Here is a 21,825-nt window from a genome sequence, read left to right on the forward strand (position 1 = left end):
TTCCTTTTCAACACAATGTATGTGTCTGTGAAATCAGTTCCTGCTCACGCTCACGCTGGCTCCAACACCAGGACAACCCATCATGGGGGGCAGGAGGTGGGGACGCTACCACTCTCCAAACTAGCTATGCAGGGAATTCCACCTGGGGAGATGGACGTCAGAATAACACCCTAGTTCTTCCTTGAGTTCCTATTCTGCACTGAGTCTTGGTTGTGTGGGCTGAATTAGGGCATATGTGACACTTGCGGCAACCGTGTTATTAAACATAATAGAATATGCCCGTGATTATCCTCCGGTTTTGTTTTTTTTTTGGAGATAAAATCTCACTCTGTTACCCAGGGTAGAGTGCAGTGGCACGATCTAGGGTCACTGCAACCTCCGTCTCCCAGGTTCAAGTGATTCTCCTGCCTCAGCCCCCTGGGTAGCTGGGATTACTGGCACCTGCCACCACACTCGGTTAATTTTTGTGTTTTTAGTAGACACAGTGTTAGCCAGGCTCGTCTCAAACCCCTGACCTCAAGTGATTCACCAACCTTGGCTTCCCAAAGTGCTGATTACAGGCGTGAGCCACCACACCAGCCTGTTCTCTGCTTTTAAACAGGATCTGAGGAATAACACGACCACTGAACGAAAAGCCTGTGACCTCGCTGTGTGTGTTTCACATTTCTGACCACACCAAAGTCCACTCTAAAACATCCCAACTCTAATCCCGGGTTATGCAACCATTGAGACCATCCTATGAGGACAGACAGTGCTTAGAATGTCTATACGCTATCAAACTTCCACATGCACACCTAGGTGCTCAAAGTCTGCCAGACTGATGAGTTATACCAGGGCTGTGAGATCAATACAGGACAGTAGCCCATAGAATCAACCTTCCACCCACTCCTGATTTCCCATTTCCCTCCTCTACAGAGAAAGCCAGACGTTGAGAAATTCATCCCTGCCCAACCAGTATCTGATGACTGGGGATATTAAACTTAACTTCAGACAACTGTGGTGGAGAATGAATGGGCTGATTTATGTAAAGTGTGCAGGGTGATGGAATAGTTTAAAAAAAAAACAAATTAATCCTTATATTGTGCTTTGATCATGCACAAAAAATCCCAAAGACACAATCACCACCCACAGACTCTCTCCTCCACACCTCCCAAACCTGATGCACACCACCCTCTTTCATGTGCGGGACACCACTTCCTGCAGAGACTACAGAAAGATGGTCACAATTCTGTACCGAAGTCTTACTGTTTTTCATACCAAACTGCCTAAAACCTCATTTCTGTTAGGAAGCTCCAGAGAAATTCTCCACCAAATGCATGGTAAAAAGTGCCACCTTTCTGAAAAAATAAGGTATTTCCTTGGCAAAAAAAGCACATCCTGGGGCGTGGGTGGCAAGGGGAGCAAGAGCATTAGTATAAATACAAAATGCATGCTGAGCAGTAAACCTAGATGACGTGTTGATAGGTGCCGCAAACCACCATGACACATTTATTCTCATATAACAAACTTGCCGTTCTACACATGCATCCCAGACTTCCAAGTAAAATAAAAACAATTTTTAAAAACGCTATCCCAGAATACATACCTTCTGTCTCTACGTCAAAGCTCTTCTGCAATTAGAGAAAAGAAAAACATTACAAGAGTCAGACCACACTGTGTCCTGTGTGCACAGGTCTCTACTGCACTTGTTGACATTAGAAAACCCAATGGAAATAGTGAAAACAGTCAACACAACGTCCCCAAATAAAGCCTAGAGGACACGTGCAAAGGCACAAGATTTTTGTGCCCGATTTTCAAGTTTATTTTCACTGCATGTTCACCATTCTTTTCAAGAAGAAAGGACTTCTATGGAAAATGCTTACTGCCATAGAGTTTTTAGGTGAACCTGCCACCTATAAATGTTATCTCGAATTCATTCTTGCTGGGTAATAAAGTCTCATTTTCAGCTGCCCACAAAGAAATTCCGTAAGTCATCCATAAGGTACATGGAAAGATTATCATATCTTACCTCAATTTATATGGAAACCAAGAGAAACAAAATTCCCACCTCAGATAAACAAAAAAGACTTTACCTCAAAAGAGCCTAGTAACATCTCAGATAGTATCTTGAGTGGATGCTCACACAACAAGTCTTCGTCACGCTCTAGGAAACACGGAGTCATTGTCAGCATGTTGGGTGCACTGAAGGAACCCGTCAGGGAGACTCGGGTGCTAAAACCACGGGGCTGGCACATGTAGACAAGGGGGGTTAACTGCAAAAACGGAACTCTTGCCAGAACATCCTCCTTGGTGATGAAGAAAGGTCAGTGAGACCATCAGGAAAGCCATGAAAGACAGAGCCTTGGCAGCACAGACACGCACTGCCGATGCCGTGGCAGTGTCTCATCCTTCCCCCACGCATTTAGAGGCCTGGGAAATTTCCACTTTCCTGTTGAAATGTGACAATGTCACTTATCCTTCCTGGGTCTACATATGCTTCTCCTTCACTTTCCATCCCTTTTATTGAACTTGAGACATTATTGTGGCAAAACATATACAACATTTATTATTGTAATCATTCCGTGCCCACTTCAGGAAAAGACATGAGCAGAACCGCAGGAGCAGAGAAGAGAAAACCTCACTGCATGAGGAGCCCACACTCTTCTCCCCTGACCCTGGATTAGAACCCAGGCAGGCTCCTGGGTAAATGTGGGAACCCAGAGACTACAGAAAAAGAGCAGAAAGCCTTTACAACACGTGCTAGATTTCAGAACAGGAATGCTGGCATCAGAACATCACTGGGGCCCAAGATGGGCTGCCCAGAGCTGAGCTCTGAGATGAGAAGGAATGAGGAGGACACAGTCCCTGCCCTCCCGTGACCTGCCATGGCCAGGATTCCTCCACCTATGAGTAGGAGACAACAGACTTTTGGACTGATGATTGCAAGGCTGTCTCAGAGATACAGAGAAATTCATGTCTTATAGGTCACACATGAAAGGTGCAAGGACCACCTAACGCCAGGGCAGCCCCTCTCCCTTTGTTGGGCTCAGCCTGCCTTAGAGCAGGGTCTCCTCACCTCCTCTGACACCAGCACTGGGCAGCTGCTCAGCCTGGGAGCTGAGGCTTCCCTCCAGTAAAACGGAACTCTGGGCCAGGCCACTCTTGGCCAATAATAGCTACACAAGGATCAGCTGTCCAGAGATTCCCAGAAGCTGTTCTTTGTCCCAGCCACAGGGAGATCAAGCATGCCTACTACTCTGTGTCTGGCCTGACTCGCAATCCGTCCCTGCTGATCATGTCCTCTCTGGGCTAAGTTGAACATTACAGGAACTCACTCGTGTTCTCTGTCTCTCACTAATCTCTGGTGGTGCCATTGCCCTCAATACACAGGAAGATGGAGAAGACCAGAAACAAGGAAGGCGCTCCTATGACCAGGCTCTTAGGAAGACGGCCAATGTTCAGGCCAGCCATGAAGTCAGAACTCAACTCCTCCTTCCGATGAGACTTGAACATTCCTCCCCCGCCCAGGTGATGACGTGGAACTGACTCTCCTGATGTTGCACCTCGGCATCCCCCATGGCTTTGCTGCCCTCATGCCTTCCTTCTGCTCCTCCAAATCATGTCCCTCTGCAGGCCCAGGCCAAGGCTATAGCCTGCTCTCTCCCTCATAGAGCCCAGTGGGCAGCCGCCCGTGAATTCTTAGGGCCTCATTGTTGGTAACACGGATTTCTACCTTTAATCACTCAGCAGAAAGTCCCTGAGTACCACACAGAAACTGTATTCTAGAGATTAAACATGACTAGGAGAATTGGGCTATGAAGAGATAAGTTTCTGAGGTTAGCGAGGGACATTTTAAAATCACACCAGCCTGATTGTTTTAAAATGTGGGGTAAGTATTGACACCTACACAGCAATCAAATTCAATACATACACATAAGTTTCCACCACATGCATACTCCAAGAAAAAACGCAGGCTGTACTTGGTTCAGGTTCTATTCCTATTGACCGAAACCAAATGCATTCACTTGTTTTGCAAAAGCCTTCAGAAACAAGCAGCCAACCAACGTTTGTCCACGGTGGGTTCAATGGGGACATCCTGGAGCCTCTGCTGTACCAGAGTCACATTTGTCTTTCCCCACCTCATAATACATGAGTCACCCTCCATCCTCCTAGGAAGGCAAGTGCTCGCCCTGCCACTCACACCCTAGGGCAAGCCCTTCGGTTACCTTTTCATGTTGCTGTGTTTCCTGAGCACAGAACACGGAAACCAGACTAGACTGAGGGATAGAGGCTGGGCCTCTACATGATCTTGACATTACATATTTTGGACACTCACCACGTGAATTCAAAAACACACGCAGCAAATCAATTCGCACAACCTCACCCCATGCTCAGAGAACGCAGTTGCTCCCAGGGACTGCAGAATGTGACCATCATGCTCTATCTGCAACAACCATCCCTCCCTCCCATTACAGCCTAGGTCCTCATCTATGAGAGGAAGCTCCACTCAGGCTGCCTGTCCACAGGAAGGCCAGCGAGACCGTGGCACATTCCTCATCATCTGGGCGACTCATCAGGATGGGAGGGCTTCCACAATACGTACCCTTTTGTGTAACTCCTGAGGATTTCTGTAATGACAGAAAGTAAATTGCTATGAGCATCAGACCCTGCTGTGTCCTGTGTGCACAGGACTTTTCTTCACTTAGTGACATTAGAAAACAAGATGGAAACCGGTGTTCAAAGGAACCCAAAAGAAGAACAGAGCAAATCGACTCACAGTAAAGACACATTTTTCTCAGAGGACGTTTCCTCTCAAGTCCATGTTGGTTGGCCAGTAAGTGATTTTGTTCGAAAGAGAACCAAGTTGGTAAAGGCACAAGAGCTCACTGCCCCACAATGTGTGGTGGATGCTGTCACTTTCTCCCTCTGTATTAAGTCAACCCTCAGTGGGGAACAGACTCTCACTTAAAGCTCCTCCCAAGGACATTGTGTAACTAATCTAAGATATATGTTGTCACATTCTCGTATCTTAATTTCACCCAAATAACACAAAGCTAAGAAAGCAGCAGTTTTTCTCAGACAAATCCAGGTGGCCTGACCTCCACATCCTCTGGGTCCTCCTCGTCTTCGCTGTCACTGGACCACGCCTGCAGATGTCCCGGCGGAACTAGGAGGACACACAGTGACCGTCAGCACCTTGGTGCTGTTGCTCACGAACAATTCAGTAACATTGCTTGAGGTGGGTGGGGGAGGAGGACAGCAGAACAGGACAGAGGCAGGGAAGAAAGGGAATCAGGGCCTTTGGCTTTCTAGCTCCAGGCCACCTCGTAAACGTGAAATTGCCAACCTCAAACAGCGCACACCACATAGTGCAGGCTGTGTGTCCCTGGCAGCCTCTTAGGGCTCCTCCTTCCTAATCTGACCTGAGCTCAAGTGCCCTCTTATTGATCCCTGCCAAAGTCATTTCCTCCTCAGAATGCACATGTGCTGCTGCTCTGTATTATCACCCCTTCTAGAAGGTTTTGTACTGAATAAGAAGCAACCTTTCTTGAAAGAGATTTAATTCTAGCCAAAAGATTTCATTAACTAACTGTTTGTGATGAGGCAATTAAACCGAGATTTGAAAATACCCAATTATCCTACCATTTAAAGATGACCCCTACCTAGCCTGTGAGATTTGTCCTTCCACTCTTCCTTTTCAACGCAAAGTGTGTGCCCCGTGGGGTTCACTGCTGCTCATGCTCACACTGACTCCAGCACCGGGACAGCCTGTCATGGGAGCAGCGAGGGGACCGGGGGCCGGGCACTGACCCTCTCCAGCCCAGCTATGTAGGAGATTCCAGCAGGGAAAATGGGTGCCAGGCTAACACCCAGGATGATCCTTGAGATTTTATGGGATGCCGTGTCTTGGGATTGGGTTCTACTGAATTTCTAAGACGTGCAGTGATAATTTCATTAAATACAATAGAATATGCCACTCATCATTGTCTGCTTTCCAACAGGAGCTGAGGAATGACCTCACTGCTGTAGACCAAAAGCCTGTGGACTCTGTGTTTTACGTTAATGATCACACTGAGGCCCACTGTACAATGTACCTGCTCAAACCAACCCTGGGTGAGCTGAGCACTGACAACACCCAGTCATGACAGTGTTTGGGATCTGAATAGGTTTTCATTCTCCCACATGCACACAGAAGTGCTGGAACAACCTGGCCTAGCAAGAAATTATACCAAAGCTTTGTGACAAATTCCGGGTAGTAGCCCTTGGCATTAACTTTCCACTCATTCCCGAGGTCACATGTGCTTCTTCCATTTAAAAGATCAAGAGCTTGGGAAATTCGTCTCTGCACCATGTCCATCTGAGGACTGGGGATGCTAAATTTATCTTCAGGAACAGCTGTGGTGGAGGATGAATGGGTTGATTTATGCAAACTGTGCAGTGGTGATGGAATTGTCCTTGAACATTGATGCTTGTGTTGTGCTGTGAACATGGGAGCATGTTTTCTGGGGAAATGCACACACATTCCCAGACATCCACAATCATTCCATATAGACTCGCTCCTCTGTCCCTCCAAATCCTGATGTAGCACCTCACGCTACATGACACTGCTGCTTCCTGGGATGACAGTATCATGGTTAGAGTCGTTTACTGGACTCTTAGTTTTTGGTCCTTTTTTTTTTTTTTGAGACAGATTTCACTGTTGTTCCCTAGGCTAGAGTGCAATGTCACAATCTTGGCTCATTACAATCTCCACCTCTTGGGCTCCACTGATTCTCCTGCCTCAGACTCCTGAGTAGCTGGGATTATAGGCATGCACCACCACGCCCGGCTAATTTTGCATTTTTAGGAGAGACAGGATTTCCCAATGTTAGTCAGCCTGGTCTCAAACTGCCGACGTCAGATGATCCACCTGTCTCGGCCTCTCAAAGTGCTGGGATTACAGGCATAAGCCATTGCGCACGGCCTGACTCTTCGTATTTTTTAAATCAAACTTCCCAAATCTCATTTCTAAAGGAAGCTCAAACAAGAGAAGCCCTTGAGCAAATGCAGGTGAAACAGCGCCACCTTCTCAACACTGAGGTTTCAAACCTCAACAAAGAGATGACCCCAGAATACGTACTCTTTGCCAGTGTGGCTGGGTCCACCCGCATCTAGAGAAAAAGAAAATACCATGAGGGTCAGACCATGTTGTCTCCTGGGTGCACAGGTCTTCACTTGTTGAATTAAAAAGACACATGGTAAACAGTGGTTGGGAAAATGGCCCCGATATCTAGAAGACATTCGTGGAAAGGCACAAGATTTTTCTACAAGATTTTCCATTATTTTTGACAACTCCAAATACTTCTCAAGAAGGAGGCATTTCTCTTGAGGAAAATGCCTGCTGACATACAGTGTGTAAATGTGAATGCCATCTGAAAGCATGTTTTAGTTGATAATGAACTCTGACATTTGCCACCAAGATATTCCTTAAGTCACCTATAATGTACATGGTAAGATGTATACATCTTAGTTCCATTAAAACAGAGAGAAACCGAGAGAAATAAAATTTCCATTTCAGAGGATAAAAGAAGACTTTACCATGTGAACCCCTGAGGCTTCCTCCGAGGATGTTTGCTCTGGCACATCCTCCTGCAGATCGTCCAGGTCACCTGCGAAAGAGAGTCACTATAAGCACATGAGCTCCACTGACTGAATCCCTCAGGTGGTCTTGGAGCTGTGGACCCGGGGCTGGTGTGTGTGGAAAGGTGTGTTCACAGCACAGGCTCAGCCTCTGCCAGTCCATCCTCCATGGTGGTGAGGGAAGGCAAATGGTAAAGGACAGCATCAGGATGGTCACAGAAGACAGGGCCTTGGTCCTCTAGCTAAGGCAACCTCTTGCACATGAAATAACCCATCTCAAACAGGGCCCACCACACAGTGTTTCCCTGCAGCATCCAGGGCTCCTCCTTCCTAATCTGACCTGAGCTAACTTGTCCTGCCTTCTCGATTCCCTCGAGGTCATTTCCTCCCCAGGATCCACATGTCCTGCTGTGTGTGTTTTGTCCCTCCTAGAACTTTTTCCTTTTTTTGAGATGGAGTTTTGCTCTTATTGCGCAGGCTGAAGTACAATGGCACGATCTCAACTCACCACAACCTCAGCCTCCCAGGTTCAAGCGATTCTCCAGCCTCAGCCTCTTAAGTCACTGAGATTACAGACATGCATCACCACGCCAGGCTAATTTTGTATTTTTAGTAGAGACGGGTTTTCTCCATGTGACTCAGTCTAGTTTCGAACTCCCGACCTCAGGTGACCCACCCGTCTGGGCCTCCCACCATGCTGGGATTACAGGTGTCAGACACCGTAGCCGGACAGAACATTTTGTACTAGATAAAAAGCAACCTTTCTTCAAAGAGGAGACTCAGTTCTAGCTAAAATATTCTCTATATTCACTAACCTTTTGTTTTAAAGAAGACCAAACCAAGATTTGAAAATACTCAATTATCCTACCATTTACAGACGACTCCTACTTGGCATGTGATGTTTGTCCTTCGGCTCTTCTTTTTAACACAATGTGTGTATGTGCCGTGGGGCCTGCTGCTGCTCATGCTCACACTGGCTCCAGCCCTAGGACAGCCCACCCTGGGGGGCAGCAGGTGGGGGCGCTGACCCTCTCTAACCCAGCTCTGTAGAAGATTCCAGCGAGAAGATGAGTACCAGGATAATACCCAAGTTGTTCCTTCCGTTCTTATTTGCTGCTTGTGTGTGTGCTGAACTGCAGCACGTGTAAGGATTGTGGTGATTATCTCATTAAATACAATATAACATGTCTGATCATTTTCTGCTTCTCACCAGGAGATGAGAAAATTAACACAGCACTGCAGCCAAAAGCCTGACCTCTCAATGTCTGTTTGCCATTTGTGACCACACCAAAGTCCACTGTAAAATGTACTTATCCCTACACTGACTTATGTGACCAATGAGACAATCCTACATGAGAGACAGTATTTGGGAATTCTGAAGGCTATCCAGATTTCATGTGCACACCTAGGTGCTCAAGCTCTCTGCCATAATGACAAATTATACCAGAACCACGTGATTACTGCCGAGTAGTAGCCCATGGCATCACCTTCCACCCACTCCTGAGTGCACCTCTGCCTCCTCCACTGAGGAGATAAAGAGCTTGGCAAATTCATCTCTGCACTATCTCCACCTGAGTGCTGGGGATCTCCAACTGCCCTTCAGCTACAGCCGTGGTGGAGGACCAGTGGGCTGATTGACGCACGGTGTGCAGTGGTAATGGGATTTTTACTTACCACACTCATCTTTGTGTTGAGCTGTGCACATGGAAACATGCTTTCTGGAGAAATGTACACATCCTCCCAAAGACACTCATGATCATTCTACACAGACTCCTTACACCCCCCACCCTGATGCACCTCATTCGATGTCATAAAAACGACACTGCAGCTAACAGGCACTACGCAGGATGATCACCCCTCTTCAGTACACTCAGTAATTTCTACGCTAACCTCACTTCCAATAGAAAGTTCCAAGGAGAATGGTTCTCCCGATAATACCAGGCAAGAACGTGTCACCTTTCTTAATACTAAGAATTTTCCTTACCAAATAGGTGATCCCAGAATACGTACCATTTGTCTCTGTGAATGTCTCCCCCTGAGTTTAGAGAAAGGAAAACACTGTGAGGGTAAGATCGTGCTGTCCTTATACACAGGTCTTTTCTTAACTTAGTGCTATTAGAAAGCCAGATGGGAAATTCTGGTGGAGGCAACGGCCACAAAAATAAAGCCTAGAAAACACTTGTACAGTGTCACCAGGTTTTTGTGCAAGATTTTAAAGTTAATTTTGGTGGTAAATTCAGTATTTTCAAGAAGGTTTTTTTCTCCTGATGAAAGTGCTTGCTGACATAGTTTGTAACTGAAGCTGTCATCCAAGAATGTCATCTTGAATTAGTTATTAGTTGGTAAAGAATTCTCATTTTACATTTTCCCACCAAGAAATTCTCTAAGGCATCTATAATGTACATGTTAGTAAGGTTTTCCTATCTTTATTCAAGTGAAATTGAAAGAAACCTAGGAAAATGAAATTCCCCTTTCAGACAAAGAAAGAAGAGCTTACGTTGATAACAGAGAGGACCCTCTCAACAGGTGCCTCACATGGATGTTCTGCTGCGAGGTCCTCTTGAGGATCTAGGAGACATAGGGTAAGTGTCACCACATGGATTCTGCTGAGAAGATTCCTCGGGTTGTATGGCGTGGTGTGGACAGGAGGCTGGCATGTGTGAAGAAGGTAGGTTACCACAGACGGAGCTGTAGGCCCATCCTCCTTGGTGGTGAAGGCAGGCAAATGAGACCATGAGGAAAGCCATGGGAAACAGAGCCTTGGTCCTCTAGCTAAGGCAAGTTCAGCAATGAGACACAGCTGATCTCAAAGAGGGCACAGGACACGGGGCAGGCGACCCTCCCTACAGCGTGTCAGGTTCCTCCTTCCTAATCTGACCTGAGCTAACTTGCCCTCCCTTCGTGATCCCTTCTGAGGTCATTTCCTCCACAGCATCCACGGTTGCTGCTGATCATCATCCCCCACCCTGAAACATTTTGTGCTGCATAAAAAGCCACCTTTCTTCAAAAAAAATTTAATTCTAATCAAAAGAGTTATGACTTCTCTGAACCTTTGATTCAAAGAGAATTAAACCAACATTTTAAAATAGTCAACTATCCTATCATTGAAAGATGACACACACTTAGCATATTTGCCGTTCCGCTCTTCCTTTTCAACACAATGTATGTGTCTGTGAAATCAGTTCCTGCTCACGCTCACGCTGGCTCCAACACCAGGACAACCCATCATGGGGGGCAGGAGGTGGGGACGCTAACACTCTCCAAACTAGCTATGCAGGGAATTCCACCTGGGGAGATGGACGTCAGAATAACACCCTAGTTCTTCCTTGAGTTCCTATTCTGCACTGAGTCTTGGTTGTGTGGGCTGAATTAGGGCATATGTGACACTTGCGGCAACCGTGTTATTAAACATAATAGAATATGCCCGTGATTATCCTCCGGTTTTGTTTTTTTTTTGGAGATAAAATCTCACTCTGTTACCCAGGGTAGAGTGCAGTGGCACGATCTAGGGTCACTGCAACCTCCGTCTCCCAGGTTCAAGTGATTCTCCTGCCTCAGCCCCCTGGGTAGCTGGGATTACTGGCACCTGCCACCACACTCAGTTAATGTTTGTGTTTTTAGTAGACACAGGGTTAGCCAGGCTCGTCTCAAACCCCTGACCTCAAGTGATTCACCAACCTTGGCCTCCCAAAGTGCTGGATTACAGGCGTGAGCCACCACACCCAGCCTGTTCTCTGCTTTTAAACAGGATCTGAGGAATAACACGACCACTGAACGAAAAGCCTGTGACCTCGCCGTGTGTGTTTCACATTTCTGACCACACCAAAGTCCACTCTAAAACATCCCAACTCTAATCCCGGGTTATGCAACCATTGAGACCATCCTATGAGGACAGACAGTGCTTAGAATGTCTATACGCTATCAAACTTCCACATGCACACCTAGGTGCTCAAAGTCTGCCAGACTGATGAGTTATACCAGGGCTGTGAGATCAATACAGGACAGTAGCCCATAGAATCAACCTTCCACCCACTCCTGATTTCCCATTTCCCTCCTCTACAGAGAAAGCCAGACGTTGAGAAATTCATCCCTGCCCAACCAGTATCTGATGACTGGGGATATTAAACTTAACTTCAGACAACTGTGGTGGAGAATGAATGGGCTGATTTATGTAAAGTGTGCAGGGTGATGGAATAGTTTAAAAAACAAACAAATTAATCCTTATATTGTGCTTTGATCATGCACAAAAAATCCCAAAGACACAATCACCACCCACAGACTCTCTCCTCCACACCTCCCAAACCTGATGCACACCACCCTCTTTCATGTACGGGACACCACTTCCTGCGGAGACTACAGAAAGATGGTCACAATTCTGTACCGAAGTCTTACTGTTTTTCATACCAAACTGCCTAAAACCTCATTTCTGTTAGGAAGCTCCAGAGAAAGTCTCCAACAAATGCAGAGAAAAAAGTGGCACCTTCTGAAAAGATATTACCTTAGCAAAAAAGTAATTCCTGCTGTGTGGGGGGCAAGGGGAGGGAGAGCATTAGTATAAATACGTAATGCATGCTGAGCAGTAAACCTAGATGATGTGTTGATAGGTGCCGCAAACCACCATGACACATTTATTCTTATATAACAAACGTGCCGTTCTACACATGCATCCCAGACTTCCAAGTAAAATAAAAACAATTTTTAAAAACGCTATCCCAGAATACATACCTTCTGTCTCTACGTCAAAGCTCTTCTGCAATTAGAGAAAAGAAAAACATTACAAGAGTCAGACCACACTGTGTCCTGTGTGCACAGGTCTCTACTGCACTTGTTGACATTAGAAAACCCAATGGAAATAGTGAAAACAGTCAACACAATGTCCCCAAATAAAGCCTAGAGGACACGTGCAAAGGCACAAGATTTTTGTGCCTAATTTTTCAAGTTTATTTTCACTGCATGTTCACCATTCTTTACAAGAAGAAAGAACTTCCATGGAAAATGCTTACTGCCATAGAGTTTTTAGGTGAACCTGTCACCTACAAATGTTATCTCGAATTCATTCTTCTGGGTAATAAAGTCTCATCTTCAGCTGCCCATAAAGAAATTCTGTAAGTCATGCATAAGGTACATGGAAAGATTATCATATCTTACCTCAATTTATATGGAAACCAAGAGAAACAAAATTCCCACCTCAGATAAACAAAAAAGACTTTACCTCAAAAGAGCCTAGTAACATCTCAGATAGTATCTTGAGTGGATGCTCACACAACAAGTCTTCGTCACGCTCTAGGAAACACGGAGTCATTGTCAGCATGTTGGGTGCACTGAAGGAACCCGTCAGGGAGACTCGGGTGCTAAAAACACGGGGCTGGCACATGTAGACAAGGGGGGTTAACTGCAAAAACGGAACTCTTGCCAGAACATCCTCCTTGGTGATGAAGAAAGGTCAGTGAGACCATCAGGAAAGCCATGAAAGACAGAGCCTTGGCAGCACAGACACGCACTGCCGATGCCGTGGCAGTGTCTCATCCTTCCCCTACGCATTTAGAGGCCTGGGAAATTTCCACTTTCCTGTTGAAATGTGACAATGTCACTTATCCTTCCTGGGTCTACATATGCTTCTCCTTCACTTTCCATCCCTTTTATTGAACTTGAGACATTATTGTGGCAAAACATATACAACATTTATTATTGTAATCATTCCGAGCCCACTTCAGGAAAAGACATGAGCAGAACCGCAGGAGCAGAGAAGAGAAAACCTCACTGCATGAGGAGCCCACACTCTTCTCCCCTGACCCTGGATTACAACCCACGCAGGCTCCTGGGTAAGTGTGGGAACCCAGAGACTACAGAAAAAGAGCAGAAAGCCTTGCCACACTTGTGCTAGATTTCAGAACAGGAATGCTGGCATCAGAACATCACTGGGGCCCAAGATGGGCTGCCCAGAGCTGAGCTCTGGGATGAGAAGGAATGAGGAGGACACAGTCCCTGCCCTCCCGTGACCTGCCATGGCCAGGATTCCTCCACCTATGAGTAGGAGACAACAGACTTTTGGACTGATGATTGCAAGGCTGTCTCAGAGATACAGAGAAATTCATGTCTTATAGGTCACACATGAAAGGTGCAAGGACCACCTAACGCCAGGGCAGCCCCTCTCCCTTTGTTGGGCTCAGCCTGCCTTAGAGCAGGGTCTCCTCACCTCCTCTGACACCAGCACTGGGCAGCTGCTCAGCCTGGGAGCTGAGGCTTCCCTCCAGTAAAACGGAACTCTGGGCCAGGCCACTCTTGGCCAATAATAGCTACACAAGGATCAGCTGTCCAGAGATTCCCAGAAGCTGTTCTTTGTCCCAGCCACAGGGAGATCAAGCATGCCTACTACTCTGTGTCTGGCCTGACTCGCAATCCGTCCCTGCTGATCATGTCCTCTCTGGGCTAAGTTGAACATTACAGGAACTCACTCCTGTTCTCTGTCTCTCACTAATCTTTGGCGGTGCCATTGCCCTCAATACACAGGAAGATGGAGAAGACCAGAAACAAGAAAGTAGCTCCTCTGTCCAGGCTCTTAGGAAGACGGCCAATGTTCAGGCCAGCCATGAAGTTGGAGCTCAACGCCTCCTTTAGATAAGGCGTGAACATTCCGCCCATGCCCAGGTGATGATGTAGAACTGACTCTCCTGATGTTGCACCTCGGCGTCCTCCATGGCTTTGCTGCCCTCATGCCTTCCTGCTGTTCCTCCAAATCATGTTCCTCTGCAGACCGAGGCCAAGGCTGTATCCTGCTCTCTCCCTCATAGAGCCCAGTGGGCAGCTGCCTGTAAATTCCTAGGACCTCAATGTTGGTAACACGGATTTCTACCTTTAATCACTCAGCAGGAAGCCCCCGAGTACCACACAGAAACTGTATTCTAGAGATTAAACATGACTAGGAGAATTGGGTTATGAAGAGATAGTTTCTGAGGTTAGCGAGGGACATTTTAAAATCACACCAGCCTGATTGTTTTAAAATGTGGGATAAGTATTGACACCTACACAGCAATCAAATTCAATACATACACATAAGTTTCCACCACATGCATACTCCAAGAAAAAACGCAGGCTGTACTTGGTTCAGGTTCTATTCCTATTGACCGAAACCAAATGCATTCACTTGTTTTACAAAAGCCTTCAGAAACAAGCAGCCAACCAACGTTTGTCCACGGTGGGTTCAATGGGGACATCCTGGAGCCTCTGCTGTACCAGAGTCACATTTGTCTTTCCCCACCTCGTAATGCATGAGTCACCCTCCATTCTCCTAGGAAGGCAAGTGCTCGCCCTGCCACTCACACCCTAGGGCAAGCCCTTCGGTTACCTTTTCATGTTGCTGTGTTTCCTGAGCACAGAACACGGAAACCAGACTAGACTGAGGGATAAAGGCTGGGCCTCTACATGACCTTGACATTATGTATTTTGGACACTCACCACTTGAATTCAAAAAGACATGCAGCAAATCAATTCGCACAACCTCACCCCATGCTCAGAGAACGCAGTTGCTCCCAGGGACTGCAGAATGTGACCATCATGCTCTATCTGCAACAACCATCCCTCCCTCCCATTACAGCCTAGGTCCTCATCTATGAGAGGAAGCTCCACTCAGGCTGCCTGTCCACAGGAAGGCCAGCGAGACCGTGGCACATTCCTCATCATCTGGGGGACTCATCAGGATGGGAGGGCTTCCGCAATACGTACCCTTTTCTGTAACTCCTGAGGATTTCTGTAATGACAGAAAGTAAATTGCTATGAGCATCAGACCCTGCTGTGTCCTGTGTGCACAGGACTTTTCTTCACTTAGTGACATTAGAAAACAAGATGGAAACCAGTGTTCAAAGGAACCCAAAAGAAGAACAGAGCAAATCGACTCACAGTAAAGACACATTTTTCTCAGAGGACGTTTCCTCTCAAGTCCATGTTGGTTGGCCAGTAAGTGATTTTGTTCGAAAGAGAACCAAGTTGGCAAAGGCACAAGAGCTCACTGCCCCACAATGTGTGGTGGATGCTGTCACTTTCTCCCTCTGTATTAAGTCAACCCTCAGTGGGGAACAGACTCTCACTTAAAGCTCCTCCCAAGGACATTGTGTAACTAATCTAAGATATATGTTGTCACATTCTCGTATCTTAATTTCACCCAAATAATATAAAGCTAAGAAAGCAGCAGTTTTTCTCAGACAAATCCAGGTGGCCTGACCTCCACATCCTCTGGGTCCTCCTCGTCTTCGCTGTCACTGGACCACGCCTGCAGATGTCCCGGCGGAACTAGGAGGACACACAGTGACCGTCAGCACCTTGGTGCTGTTGCTCACGAACAATTCAGTAACATTGCTTGAGGTGGGTGGGGGAGGAGGACAGCAGAACAGGACAGAGGCAGGGAAGAAAGGGAATCAGGGCCTTTGGCTTTCTAGCTCCAGGCCACCTCGTAAACGTGAAATTGCCAACCTCAAACAGCGCACACCACATAGTGCAGGCTGTGTGTCCCTGGCAGCCTCTTAGGGCTCCTCCTTCCTAATCTGACCTGAGCTCAAGTGCCCTCTTATTGATCCCTGCCAAAGTCATTTCCTCCTCAGAACGCACATGTGCTGCTGCTCTGTATATCACCCCTTCTAGAAGGTTTTGTACTGAGTAAGAAGCAACCTTTCTTGAAAGAGATTTAATTCTAGCCAAAAGATTTCATTAACTAACTGTTTGTGGTGAGGCAATTAAACTGAGATTTGAAAATACCCAATTATCCTACCATTTAAAGATGACCCCTACCTAGCCTGTGAGATTTGTCCTTCCACTCTTCCTTTTCAACGCAAAGTGTGTGCCCCGTGGGGTTCACTGCTGCTCATGCTCACACTGACTCCAGCACCGGGACAGCCTGTCATGGGAACAGCGAGGGGGCCGGGGGCCGGGCACTGACCCTCTCCAGCCCAGCTATGTAGGAGATTCCAGCAGGGAAAATGGGTGCCAGGCTAACACCCAGGATGATCCTTGAGATTTTATGGGATGCCGTGTCTTGGGATTGGGTTCTACTGAATTTCTAAGACGTGCAGTGATAATTTCATTAAATACAATAGAATATGCCACTCATCATTGTCTGCTTTCCAACAGGAGCTGAGGAATGATCTCACTGCTATAGACCAAAAGCCTGTGGACTCTGTGTTTTACGTTAATGATCACACTGAGGCCCACTGTACAATGTACGTGCTCAAACCAACCCTGGGTGAGCTGAGCACTGACAACACCCAGTCATGACAGTGTTTGGGATCTGAATAGGTTTTCATTCTCCCACACGCACACAGAAGTGCTGGAACAACCTGGCCTAGCAAGAAATTATACCAGGGCTTTGTGACAAATTCCGGGTAGTAGCCCATGGCATTAACTTTCCACTCATTCCCGAGGTCACATGTGCTTCTTCCATTTAAAAGATCAAGAGCTTGGGAAATTCGTCTCTGCACCATGTCCATCTGAGGACTGGGGATGCTAAATTTATCTTCAGGGACAGCTGTGGTGGAGGATGAATGGGTTGATTTATGCATATTGTGCAGTGGTGATGGAATTTTCCTTGAACATTGATGCTTGTGTTGTGCTGTGAACATGGGAGTATGTTTTCTGGGGAAATGCACACACATTCCCAGACATCCACAATCATTCCATATAGACTCGCTCCTCTGTCCCTCCAAACCCTGATGTAGCACCTCACACTACATGACACTGCTGCTTCCTGGGATGACAGTATCATGGTTAGCGTCGTTTACTGGACTCTTAGTTTTTGGTCCTTTTTTTTTTTTTTTTTTTTTGAGACAGATTTCACTGTTGTTCCCTAGGCTAGAGTGCAATGTCACAATCTTGGCTCATTACAACCTCCACCTCTTGGGCTCCACTGATTCTCCTGCCTCAGACTCCTGAGTAGCTGGGATTATAGGCATGCACCACCACGCCCGGCTAATTTTGCATTTTTAGGAGAGACAGGATTTCCCAATGTTAGTCAGTCTGGTCTCAAACTGCCGACATCAGATGATCCACCTGTCTCGGCCTCTCAAAGTGCTGGGATTACAGGCATAAGCCATTGCGCCCGGCCTGACTCTTCGTATTTTTTAAAACGAACTTCCCAAATCTCATTTCTAAAGGAAGCTCAAACAAGAGAAGACCTTGAGCAAATGCAGGTGAAACAGAGCCACCTTCGCAACACTGAGGTTTCAAACCTCAACAAAGAGATGACCCCAGAATACGTACTCTTTGCCAGTGTGGCTGGGTCCACCCGCATCTAGAGAAAAAGAAAATACCATGAGGGTCAGACCATGTTGTCTCCTGGGTGCACAGGTCTTCACTTGTGGACATTAAAAAGACACATGGTAAATAGTGGTTGGGAAAATGGCCCCGATATCTAGAAGACATTCGTGGAAAGGCACAAGATTTTTCTACAAGATTTTCCATTATTTTTGACAACTCCAAATACTTCTCAAGAAGGAGGCATTTCTCTTGAGGAAAATGCCTGCTGACATACAGTGTGTAAATGTGAATGCCATCTGAAAGCATGTTTTAGTTGATAATGAACTCTGACATTTGCCACCAAGATATTCCTTAAGTCACCTATAATGTACATGGTAAGATGTGTACATCTTAGTTCCATTAAAACAGAGAGAAACCGAGAGAAATAAAATTTCCATTTCAGAGGATAAAAGAAGACTTTACCATGTGAACCCCTGAGGCTTCCTCCGAGGATGTCTGCTCTGGAACATCCTCCTCCAGATCTTCTAGGTCACCTGCGAAACAGAGTCACTATAAGCACATGAGCTCCACTGACTGAATCCCTCAGGTGGTCTTGGAGCTGTGGACCCGGGGCTGGTGTGTGTGGAAAGGTGTGTTCACAGCACAGACTCAGCCTCTGCCAGTACATCCTCCATGGTGGTGAGGGAAGGCAAATGGTGAAGGACGGCATCAGGAAGGCCACAGAAGACAGGGCCTTGGTCCTCTAGCTAAGGCAACCTCTTGCACATGAAATAACCCATCTCAAACAGGGCCCACCAAACAGTGTTTCCCTGCAGCATCCAGGGCTCCTCCTTCCTAATCTGACCTGAGCTAACTTGTCCTGCCTTCTCGATCCCCTCGAGGTCATTTCCTCCCCAGGATCCACATGTCCTGCTGTGTGTTTTTTGTCCCTCCTAGAACTTTTTTCGTTGTTTTTCTTTTTATGAGGAGTTTTGCTCTTCTTTCCCAGGCTGGAGTGCAATGCCATGATCTCGACTCACCACAACCTCAGCCTCCCAGGTTCAAGCGATTCTCCAGCCTCAGCCTCTTGAGTCACTGGGATTATAGACATGCATCACCACGCCAGGCTAATTTTGTATTTTTAGTAGAGACGGGTTTTCTCCATGTTGGTCACTCTGGTTTCAAACTCCCGACCTCAGGTGACCCACCCGTCTGGGCCTCCCACCATGCTGGGATTACAGGTGTCAGACACCGTAGCCGGACAGAACATTTTGTACTAGATAAAAAGCAACCTTTCTTCAACGAGGAGACTCAGTTCTAGCTAAAGAATTCTCTATATTCACTAACCTTTTGTTTTAAAGAAGACCAAACCAAGATTTGAAAATACTCAATTATCCTACCATTTACAGACGACTCCTACTTGGCATGTGATGTTTGTCCTTCGGCTCTTCCTTTTAACACAATGTGTGTGTGTGCCGTGGGGCCTGCTGCTGCTCATGCTCACACTGGCTCCAGCCCTAGGACAGCCCACCCTGGGGGGCAGCAGGTGGGGGCGCTGACCCTCTCTAACCCAGCTCTGTAGAAGATTCCAGCGAGAAGATGAGTACCAGGATAATACCCAAGTTGTTCCTTCCGTTCTTATTTGCTGCTTGTGTGTGTGCTGAACTGCAGCACGTGTAAGGATTGTGGTGATTATCTCATTAAATACAATATAACATGTCTGATCATTTTCTGCTTTTCACCAGGAGATGAGAAAATTAACACAGCACTGCAGCCAAAAGCCTGACCTCTCAATGTCTGTTTGCCATTTGTGACCACACCAAAGTCCACTGTAAAATGTACTTATCCCTACACTGACTTATGTGACCATTGACACAATCCTACATGAGAGACAGTATTTGGGAATTCTGAAGGCTATCCAGATTTCATGTGCACACCTAGGTGCTCAAGCTCTCTGCCATAATGACAAATTATACCAGAACCACGTGATTACTGCCGAGTAGTAGCCCATGGCATCACCTTCCACCCACTCCTGAGTGCACCTCTGCCTCCTCCACTGAGGAGATAAAGAGCTTGGCAAATTCATCTCTGCACTATCTCCACCTGAGTGCTGGGGATCTCCAACTGCCCTTCAGCTACAGCCGTGGTGGAGGACCAGTGGGCTGATTGACGCACGGTGTGCAGTGGTAATGGGATTTTTACTTACCACACTCATCTTTGTGTTGAGCTGTGCACATGGAAACATGCTTTCTGGAGAAATGTACACATCCTCCCAAAGACACTCATGATCATTCTACACAGACTCCTTACACCCCCCACCCTGATGCACCTCATTCGATGTCATAAAAACGACACTGCAGCTAACAGGCACTACGTAGGATGATCACCCCTCTTCAGTACACTCAGTAATTTCTACGCTAACCTCACTTCCAACAGAAAGTTCCAAGGAGAATGGTTCTCCCGATAATACCAGGCAAGAATGTGTCACCTTTCTTAATACTAAGAATTTTCCTTACCAAATAGGTGATCCCAGAATACGTACCATTTGTCTCTGTGAATGTCTCCGCCTGAGTTTAGAGAAAGGAAAACACTGTGAGGGTAAGATCGTGCTGTCCTTATACACAGGTCTTTTCTTAACTTAGTGCTATTAGAAAGCCAGATGGGAAATTCTGGTGGAGGCAACGGCCACAAAAATAAAGCCTAGAAAACACTTGTACAGTGTCACCAGGTTTTTGTGCAAGATTTTAAAGTTAATTTTGGTGGTAAATTCAGTATTTTCAAGAAGGTTTTTTTCTCCTGATGAAAGTGCTTGCCGACATAGTTTGTAACTGAAGCTGTCATCCAAGAATGCCATCTTGAATTAGTCCTTAGTTGGTAAAGAATTCTCATTTTACAATTACCACCAAGAAATTCTCTAAGTCATGTATAATGTACATGGCAGTAAAGTTTTCCTATCTTTATTCAAGTGAAATTGAAAGAAACCTAGGAAAATGAAATTCCCCTTTCAGACAAAGAAAGAACTCACGTTGATAACAGAGAGGACCCTCTCAACAGGTGTCTCATGTGGATATTCCACTGCGAGGTCCTCTTGAGGATCTAGGAGACATAGGGTAAGTGTCACCACATGGATTCTGCTGAGAAGATTCCTCGGGTTGTATTGGGTGGTGTGGACATGAGGCTGGCATGTGTGAAGAAGGTAGGTTACCACAGACGGAGCTGTAGGCCCATCCTCCGTGGTGGTGAAGGCAGGCAAATAAGACCATGAGGAAAGCCATGGGAAACAGAGCCTTGGTCCTCTAGCTAAGGCAAGTTCAGCAATGAGACACAGCTGATCTCAAAGAGGGCACAGGACACAGGGCAGGCGACCCTCCCTACAGCGTGTCAGGTTCCTCCTTCCTAATCTGACCTGAGCTAACTTGCCCTCCCTTCGTGATCCCTTCTGAGGTCATTTCCTCCACAGCATCCACAGGTGCTGCTGATCATCATCCCCCACCCTGAAACATTTTGTGCTGCATAAAAAGCCACCTTTCTTCAAAAAAAATTTAATTCTAGTCAAAAGAGTTATGACTTCTCTGAACCTTTGATTCAAAGAGTATTAAACCAACATTTTAAAATAGTCAACCATCCTATCATTGAAAGATGACACATACTTAGCATATGTGCCCTTCGACTCTTCCTTTTCAACACAATGTATGTGTCTGTGAAATCAGTTGCTGCTCACGCTCACGCTGGCTCCAACACCAGGACAACCCATCATGGGGGGCAGGAGGTGGGGACGCTACCACTCTCCAAACTAGCTATGCAGGGAATTCCACCTGGGGAGATGGACGTCAGAATAACACCCTAGTTCTTCCTTGAGTTCCTATTCTGCACTGAGTCTTGGTTGTGTGGGCTGAATTAGGGCATATGTGACACTTGCGGCAACCGTGTTATTAAACATAATAGAATATGCCCGTGATTATCCTCCGGTTTTGTTTTTTTTTGGAGATAAAATCTCACTCTGTT

At 46.5% G+C, this 21,825-nt stretch overlaps 1 protein-coding gene across 18 annotated transcripts in view; it reads right to left on the reverse strand.

The window, feature by feature from the left end:
- The window catches only part of LOC105483957 (family with sequence similarity 153 member A), a 73,470-nt gene that overhangs the window by 26,668 nt on the left and 24,977 nt on the right, over nt 1-21,825 (reverse strand). For 16 of the 18 annotated variants that reach the window (XM_071097923.1, XM_071097929.1, XM_071097931.1 and 13 more), the window contains 16 exons: nt 20,846-20,916; nt 20,363-20,387; nt 18,304-18,374; nt 17,845-17,875; nt 15,818-15,885; nt 15,322-15,346; nt 12,812-12,882; nt 12,325-12,349; nt 10,097-10,167; nt 9,610-9,634; nt 7,558-7,628; nt 7,100-7,130; nt 5,079-5,146; nt 4,583-4,607; nt 2,073-2,143; nt 1,586-1,610 (listed from right to left, as the gene is read on the reverse strand). In XM_071097923.1, coding sequence (XP_070954024.1) covers nt 1,586-1,610; nt 2,073-2,143; nt 4,583-4,607; nt 5,079-5,146; nt 7,100-7,130; nt 7,558-7,628; nt 9,610-9,634; nt 10,097-10,167; nt 12,325-12,349; nt 12,812-12,882; nt 15,322-15,346; nt 15,818-15,885; nt 17,845-17,875; nt 18,304-18,374; nt 20,363-20,387; nt 20,846-20,916 — 774 coding nt within the window. The remainder of the gene's footprint in view (nt 1-1,585; nt 1,611-2,072; nt 2,144-4,582; nt 4,608-5,078; nt 5,147-7,099; nt 7,131-7,557; nt 7,629-9,609; nt 9,635-10,096; nt 10,168-12,324; nt 12,350-12,811; nt 12,883-15,321; nt 15,347-15,817; nt 15,886-17,844; nt 17,876-18,303; nt 18,375-20,362; nt 20,388-20,845; nt 20,917-21,825) is intronic. The other 2 variants (XM_071097933.1, XM_071097932.1) reach the window with 2 other exon arrangements.

The sequence above is a fragment of the Macaca nemestrina genome, chromosome 6 (genome assembly GCF_043159975.1).
Source record: "Macaca nemestrina isolate mMacNem1 chromosome 6, mMacNem.hap1, whole genome shotgun sequence".
NCBI lineage: Eukaryota > Metazoa > Chordata > Mammalia > Primates > Cercopithecidae > Macaca > Macaca nemestrina.